Source organism: Alnus glutinosa, chromosome 6, assembly GCF_958979055.1.
Source record: "Alnus glutinosa chromosome 6, dhAlnGlut1.1, whole genome shotgun sequence".
Lineage (NCBI taxonomy): Eukaryota > Viridiplantae > Streptophyta > Magnoliopsida > Fagales > Betulaceae > Alnus > Alnus glutinosa.
In genome coordinates, this window is record NC_084891.1 from 27,116,485 (window position 1) to 27,124,611 (window position 8,127).

Consider the following 8,127-nt stretch of genomic DNA (forward strand, 5'->3'; position numbering starts at 1 on the left):
AACCCAGGCCGCGTATATATATATAGAGCTGACCTTAATTCTAGATTTACCATAAAGTCATCCATTTGAAGCTGAATTGCTAAAGTGCCATTTTTATGAATGTGAATGCCGCGTTAACGCCTACCGCGTATCGATCGTGTGACGCACGTGCGCATGTCATTGGGTTGCAATTTTTTTCTGGTAAAAGTAATGGCATGCAGTCGAAAGCTGCGCGAGGCGCAGGCGATGACGCGACAATTTGAGAGGATGAAACGGTAAGGGAGAAACGTGTTCTTATCCCCACCGCCCAATCTTGTAGCTCCTATGACAATAGGAAAAATGTACACTCCTATTGACATTTAATTGACATTATTATATTTATGGGAGTGGCTCCTCAAACAAGGGAGTCTCATAACACAATAAATATATGAAAAATGCTTGATGGGACACTTATTCGTCTCCCGTTATTCATTTATAATATAATAATAATTTTTTATTAAAAAGTAAATTTTGATGTGACATCAAAACTTATTTTTTAATAAAAAATTATTATTATATTATAAAAGGCTCATCGGGGACGGTCATCCGTCCCCTGTGTAACAAGACTCTAAATATATATACATATAAAGCATAAAGACCAGGAAAGGTGAAATGGTGAATAGATAATGGCCACCACATAAATTTTAAAAACAAATTAAAATTTTAAAGAAAACTTTGAAACAATGGACCGACAATCATTCAGGGTAGATTAAGCATGTTACGTTAGCATAGTATGTTAGAAAAATAATAAAATCAAACAAAATAACATTTTTTTAAAAAAATTTGGTGAATATTTTAGCTAAGTCAGTTACACTCCGATGCTTAAATCAGTTTATCTAAACAATAACAATAGAATAGAATTGTTTTCATACTTGGGTATGAGCCTATTTCTAAGCAAGCCTATTCAACTTGGAGTGGAATTTCTTCTTGACTTGAAGTAGGAATCAAATTGGATTGCTCTCTATCTGAATGCAAATGGAACTCTTATCTCAAATCGTGTAGGATAAGAGCTTATCCAGGAGAATTCGGAATTAGGACCTCGTTGCAACCCTTCGGGAGATCTTAGGGCCTATTCTCCCTGCGAGTTCCTCATAGCATATTGGGATAAAATATCCCGCATACATTATGTCTTGGTCACTCGATAGTCCTATTATGCACTTGTCCCTTGACCAACTCGCCATATGCTCATCGATCATGGTCTCCCGAGGCGTATCTACCTCTGGGATGATTTTGTACAAGTATTATTCGGTGCGTTCTCAAGTTATGGCAATCTTGAAATACTTTATATATGAGGCTGGTGTGTACCGAGCTAAAGATATTTGTAATAATTGTGTCTTCGCGAGTCTCAGGCGGTTAAGAAGTCTTCATGGGCATGCGTAGACGTGATCAGCCATCATTTTGGAATGGGTTGGTCTTATTTTTCAACATTTTCAAATGTATTTTTCAAAATTATGTGTTTTTCTTTCTTCTCTTTTTTTTTTTTTTTTTTTTTTTATTAAAAAAAAAAGGTTAAAAGTAATAGTAGTAATATGTGTGAAGATAGGCGACCCATTGAATCCAGAACTGACCAAGGCTTCTACATATTCAGAAAATGAATGGGCCTTTAGAGAAATTATGGGCCTGTTTCGTCTATCGACAAATAATGTACGAAATTTGCTGATTGAACTGTGCCTATTTGTTTGCTTATAAAGAATTGGGATTCCTCGTTATCAATTTATCCGAACAAGGAGGCCAGCACCTCAGGATTTTAAGTCTTTATAATTATTTGTATGAATTTAAGAGAATTTGAACATGCGGTTGTGAGATACCACTTATAAAATTTATTTGACCTAATAAAAATTAAGCTGTCCAATCACTTATCCAATCAGATGGGTTCTATAAGTGATTTCTCACAATCACTTGTCCAATTTTTCTCAAATTCGAACAAATAATTATAAAGAATCATAATTCTCGCAGCTCATCTTTTACACTGCCCGAATTTTACAAAGGTTCTGACAATCTAACAAGAAGTATTCCGTCCACTTATACCATGAAAATTTCTATAATCAAACCACAATAAATTGTATAGGATTGTATTGTTTCTTTAAATTGGATTAACACGGTTCATTGAGATTTTCTTTTGAGTAATGCTATATACTACAGCCTTATTTTAATGGGTTGATGTGATAGTGTTTGTTATCTTTGGATCGACCCTTATTAAAAAAAAAAAAGTCGATAATTAATAGACACGGTCACATTATACCAATAAACTAAGAATATAATGAATGTGTATTATATTATATTTCTCTTTTAATTTTCCGTCAAACATGTGGGTTTTATGATGGTAAAATAATTAGTGAAGTTTTTAGAATGATTTCTTTTTAAAATGGGTTATTGTATTTCTCTAGGAATTCCTGATGTTAATATCAATCATTTCTTTGGATACCGATAATCATTTTAATAAGTGCCAGTTTTGTTTAGTGGTAGCAAATCATGGAATTTGAAAAGACACAATTAATAAAAATGTGATTTTTATAAATTTTGATAAAATTTACATTTTAAAAAAAAAAAAAAAGAAAAAGAAAATAGTGTTGTTAAGTATCTTTTAAATCGTCATTTTTTCAACCACAGTTTTAAAAAATGACACTTTACACAATTTTGTTTCAAAATATGCATTTAAAACTTGCAAAATGGTAAAGCCAAATATATTATTGTCTTGATATATACATTTTAATAATTTTTTTTTTCTTATTATAATTGACACATGTCACAATATATGATTGACGATGATGTAACATATTAACAAATTATGTCAACTTTTATAAGGAAATTTATTTATTTATTTATTTTTCCCCTAAAAATGCGTTTAGTTACTTTTTTTTTTTTTTGAATAAAGTAGCCAATCTTCATTAATGTAAACAAATTGACCCAAAAAAAAAGAGGGGGATCTAGGAAGACAAAGTCTCCCTAAGTACAGCATTCAAAATAAAAGTAGGACATTCTTCAAGCCAAAAACAGTCCATCTCTTTTGTAGAGGCCTCTTTTGCTAATAGATGAGCAATATTGTTAACTTCTCTACTTACATGAGAGATAGAAACTCGTTGTTGTCTTTGCATTTCCATGATTATACCTTCCACAAAACGTCCAGACCCGTCATATTTTTGGGATCTTGAGTTCACATCATCTACAACTTGTTTTGCATCCCCTTCCAGCATAATCTCAAAAAATCCCACTTCTTTACAAAATACCATTGCCTCATAAGCTGCCATAGCCTCCGCTAACTTTAGAGCAGCTACAACCATTTTAGTGAGGGACTTTGCTCAAAGGACATTTTCATAATGATCTCTTGCCACAACACCAATACCAATCCACTCTTTTGTAATGTTAATAGAAGCATCCCAATTGACTTTGATAAGATCATCGGGAGGAGGGCACCAAAGAACTATTTATCAGAAGAGACAGTGTGGTCCTTCTCTTATTTTTCAAAATCATCGTTGAATATGTGAATATGTGAGATGAGATGTGCTATACATTATTCTCCGGTCATTCTCCTATCATTTTCTGTTGACGTGATATTGTCAATTTATCTTTAGATTAATTTTAATTTAAAAAAAAAAAGAATTCAGTGATAAATTGACGATGCCACATCAACAAAGAATGATGAAAGAATAATAAAATTTTAAGGACGGAGAAGGACCATGGAAATGAAAAGAAATGAATCATTTCTTCTATCAGAATTCGAAACCAGACAAACCAATTTAGCAATTATTTTCCTTATAAATATTTTGAGGACCAGAAATTCCATTACCATTCTTCCGTATAAACCGAAACGATCCGAATAATCCCGAGTCGAAGATCGTTCTCCCTGATTGAAACGTGAAAGTGATGCAGCAAACAAGAGGCACCAGCACCACCACGTGTGCAGCAAGTAAGTGCACGTGCCACCAACTCAATCTCTCCCACGTGGGAAATCCAAAACCACATCCAAATATCCCCCCCCTCTTCACGTTATCCACACCCCCTCTCCCTCTCCCTCTCAAAACCACTAGATTTTCCAAACCCAATGCAAAGGGAAGCAGCGTAATGGCAATTAACAAATCCTCCCTCTCTATCTCTTAAACATACAGAGATTAAGAAAATGGCGCTTCTTCACCTCATTCCCTCGTCTTCCTCTTCATCGCTCTCTCACAAGCCCACTCTAAACGCTAACAGTATTCCGTCGTCCCCCTTAAACCCAAACCCTGTATTGCTCTCTTCGAAACGCAGTTCTTTGCGAAGAAAACGCAGCTCCCTGCTTCGGTGCTCGGCCTCGTCTTTCTCTGAGAAGCACCACACGAATCCACCCAAGTCGAACGACGTGGTGGAGCTCCCGCTCTTCCCTCTCCCGCTCGTGCTCTTCCCCGGCGCGATCCTCCCGCTCCAGATCTTCGAGCTCCGATACCGGATGATGATGCACACGCTCCTCCAGACCGATCTCCGGTTTGGCGTTATCTACTCCGACTCCGTTTCGGGCACCGCGGAGGTCGGCTGCGTCGGGGAGGTGGTGAAGCACGAGCGCCTCGTCGACGACCGGTTCTTCCTCATCTGCAAGGGCCAGGAACGGTTCCGAGTGACCAATCTGGTGCGGACCAAGCCCTACCTGGTCGCCGAGGTGACTTGGCTGGAGGACCGGCCGTCCGGCGACGGGGAAGAGGATCTAGAGGAGTTGGCGAGCGAGGTGGAGGGGCACATGAAGGACGTGATTCGGCTCTCGAACCGGCTCGGTGGGAAGCCGGAGAAGGAGGCACAGGACCTTCGCCGGAACCTCTTTCCGACGCCGTTTTCGTTCTTCGTCGGGAGCACATTCGAGGGCGCGCCGAGAGAGCAGCAGGCGCTGCTGGAGTTGGAGGACACGGCGGCGAGGCTGAAGAGGGAGAAGGAGACCTTGCGGAACACGCTCAATTACTTGACGGCCGCCTCGGCCGTCAAGGACGTGTTTCCGTCTTCTTGATGCTCGGAGGTACTGTACTGATCGATTACTGCTTATTTTTGTACACCGTGTTTAAGGATTTTAGCGAAAGTTGTAAATTTTGATGTGTAATTCGAATTGTAATTTTTTGTTTAGCTATTAGATAGTTCCGATACTGAAAGGTTTTATATATGCTGGTTAAAAGTTTGGTAACGTGGTGTTTGGTTTTCTTCATCTGCTTTGAAATTACCACTTTAATAGCCATGGTAATTTTGGTACATTTGTTTGTTAAGCTTATTCAGAAGTTTTTCTTCAGTAAAGTTCTTCGTCTAGCTTGTAAAGAGGTTTGGGTGAACTTTGCTGAGAGGTTGGATCATAATGGTTATACTGTCGTGTTTAAGAACTGAGTGATAGTAATCTCACAGAATACAGGAACAATTATAGGTTCATGCAAGGCTAATTTCACCTTGTATTTGATTTATCCATATATGCAAACATGACATGGCTATCATTACCTCATTTTTTTCCCCCACAAAATATCTCTTTTACATGCAAGGGTGAAAAATTGTGTTTTAAGTTGTTACTAGAATTGCATATTTTTTTTTTCCAAAAAAAAAGGAGCCAGAAAGAAAGAAAGGAGGGAAATAAGTTCTTTGATTGCTTCAGGATTGTCATAATCAGCAATCAAGTAATATAGGTGATCAAGAGAATCAGTACTTACATGTTGAAATTGTTGTATTTCTAGTTAGGTGTTTCTCTTGTGTACTCCTATGGACTTGGGTTATGTGTTGATTACTTTTATGTATACCTCCTAAACTTCTATTGAACCCAGCAGGGGTAGCACCCTTAGCCTAGTCTTTGGCATTAGTGGTGTTTGGGATGTTTTGGCTAACAGCAGATAACAAAAACAGATAAGTTAATTGGATTTTTAACAAGAATTGCCATGGTTGGGCGTTGTTAGATGGCTTTCCATTACCAAATTGGGTACTATTTGTACATGTTTCTCGAGTGTTTAAACACGTGGGAATTTATGGAATTAAATTTTAGGGTGATCATCATGCATTGATAAATTTTAAGTTGAGATAGAAAGGAATCCATTGGTACTGGTGGAGAAGGACTTATTTAGATTGGGGGACAAATGCTAGGATCCGGCTTCCATGCGGTAAAAAAAACTACCGGACATCTGCAGTAGAAAAAAGTAACGGTCCCCGATTCATTTGAACATATTTTTACTCACACGACGTCGTGGAAAAGCGTTCGATGAAAAACAGCTTAACGCCGTTTCAAATGGAAGGAAAAAAACACGTTCACGATTTCTCCCTCTTGATTTGCTCCATCATGCCCACCTTTATCACCTTCACTTTCGATCTCCACCACCTGTCCACCTTCATCGCCACGCCACGCTCTTCCCGGTCTGCAAGTTCCTAGCGTGGTACACTTTGCAAAATTACTGTGACCCAGAAGCCGACAACTTTCAATGCATGTCTAAGCATTAAGGTAGCTCTTTTAGTTATTCTTTAAAACTCACAAAAAAGTAGAAACAGACAATCGTGGTTGGCTCGATCTCAGGCCTAAGCTCCCAAGCCAAGTCTGAATGAATTTGCTCTCAATTCTTGTTACTCTACTCTCTCAATCCCTCAAAAACAATGACCTCATCTCTCTCTGCTGGCTGGCCTCAAAGTGCTCCCAAACCCAAGACTTTACGTTGGTCCACGATCCCACTTGTCTCCATAGAGATCCAAGAGATAGGAGTTGACCATGACTTGTCCAAGCCAAGCAGGATTCAAATCCAACCTGTCCCATTTCTTGAACCAGACCCTAAACCCAGTTCGCGGAATTAAAAGGCAAGCCCTACTGCCACTACATCTTTTACCCGCATTGACAAGGGACGTGAAGCAGGAAGCTCCAGCTTCATGGGTGGCCTCTGTTTAGATTGTGAAGAACAGGGGAGAGCAGAGTGAAGGTTGTTGAAGGAGGCAACGTATGTGGATGTGTTTTTTTAACCTCCTTTGAAACGCTGTTGAGGTGTTTTTCATCAAAACGTTTTTCCACGACGTCGTTTGAGTTAAAATATATTAATATGAATCTGGACCGTTACTTTTTACTACCGCAGATGTCCGGTAATTTTCTTTACTGCATGGAAGCCAGATCCCAAATGCTAACCCTCCATTTTTTAGATACATGTATTTCCTACGAAATTACATCAGCTCAATCAAATTTTTATATCTTATTGCATTTCTGAACAAACTCTATTTTTCTCACATGATATCCATGATTCTAAACTGTACTTATACAAGTTCTGATTTGGTGTGCATTTAGTGTGCTGAACATTATTTAAAGCCGGGAAACTAGATTTGATCAAAAGGTCCAAGTTGCATTTTTGATGGTCTGTATTGCTTCTTGTTCTTAAAAAAGAATATAACTTTTTCATTGTTTATATTTGGCTATTTATTGGTTAAAGCAGCTGCTATCTATCAGAAAATTGTTTCATACATTTTGATTGCCTTTTGTGGTTCCATGGAGCTTGGAATTTCATATTTATACTGTGTTTGATGATGGTACCTACTACTCAATGGGAATTGAATATCCCAATATTGTATGCTAGCAGAGCACCCAAAATGCTGGCCAAATGTTTGATACGATGGGGTAGAGAGAGTAATTTTGTTTATGGGTTTTAAGTTGTGGAGATCTTAGCCTTTAGGCCATAAGGGAGCTGAAAGAAGCTGTTATGCTGCTTTTCGAACCATTTACAGCATTTGGTTGTGTAAGGTCACTCTAATAGAAAGGTGAGGGGCTCATGGTAGGCTTTACTCTCCGCTTGCTTGAATAGACCTACAGCTACAAATTGACATCCGGGGTTGTATATATAACCAACTCACTGCAGAAAATATTTACCATTTCTTCTTTAGGACCGTGTGCTTTGTGACTTTTGAAATCCAAAACGGCGTTGCAAGCCTTCATACCATCGTTTCAAGACTTCACCCGAATAGCAAATTCATGGCATGAGAGTCGGATGAGACTACACGTTCATTAATGTGTAACCTAATTACGCTATTATTCCATTCTGCACGTTTATAAGTGCTGATGCAAGAAATAATTTTTGCTGTCATATCATACAATTCATATAACAATCTACTAAATAACATTACTCTTTTGTCAATATAAGATCCGGCAATGTAGCT

General features: G+C 38.2%; 1 protein-coding gene across 1 annotated transcript; it reads left to right on the forward strand.

Moving 5' to 3' along the window:
- The first annotated feature begins 4,013 nt into the window (after positions 1 to 4,013).
- LOC133870461 (uncharacterized) lies at positions 4,014 to 5,158 on the forward strand. Its single transcript, XM_062307591.1, has one exon. It carries the CDS (start codon positions 4,136 to 4,138, stop codon positions 4,985 to 4,987), a length of 852 nt encoding a protein of 283 aa, XP_062163575.1. The 5' UTR covers positions 4,014 to 4,135; the 3' UTR covers positions 4,988 to 5,158.
- Positions 5,159 to 8,127: the final 2,969 nt, after the last annotated feature.

Coding starts and splice junctions, on each gene's coding strand:
- LOC133870461 (XM_062307591.1), top strand. CDS start 4,136: ATGGCGCTTCTTCACCTCATTCCCTCGTCTTCCTCTTCATCGCTCTCT.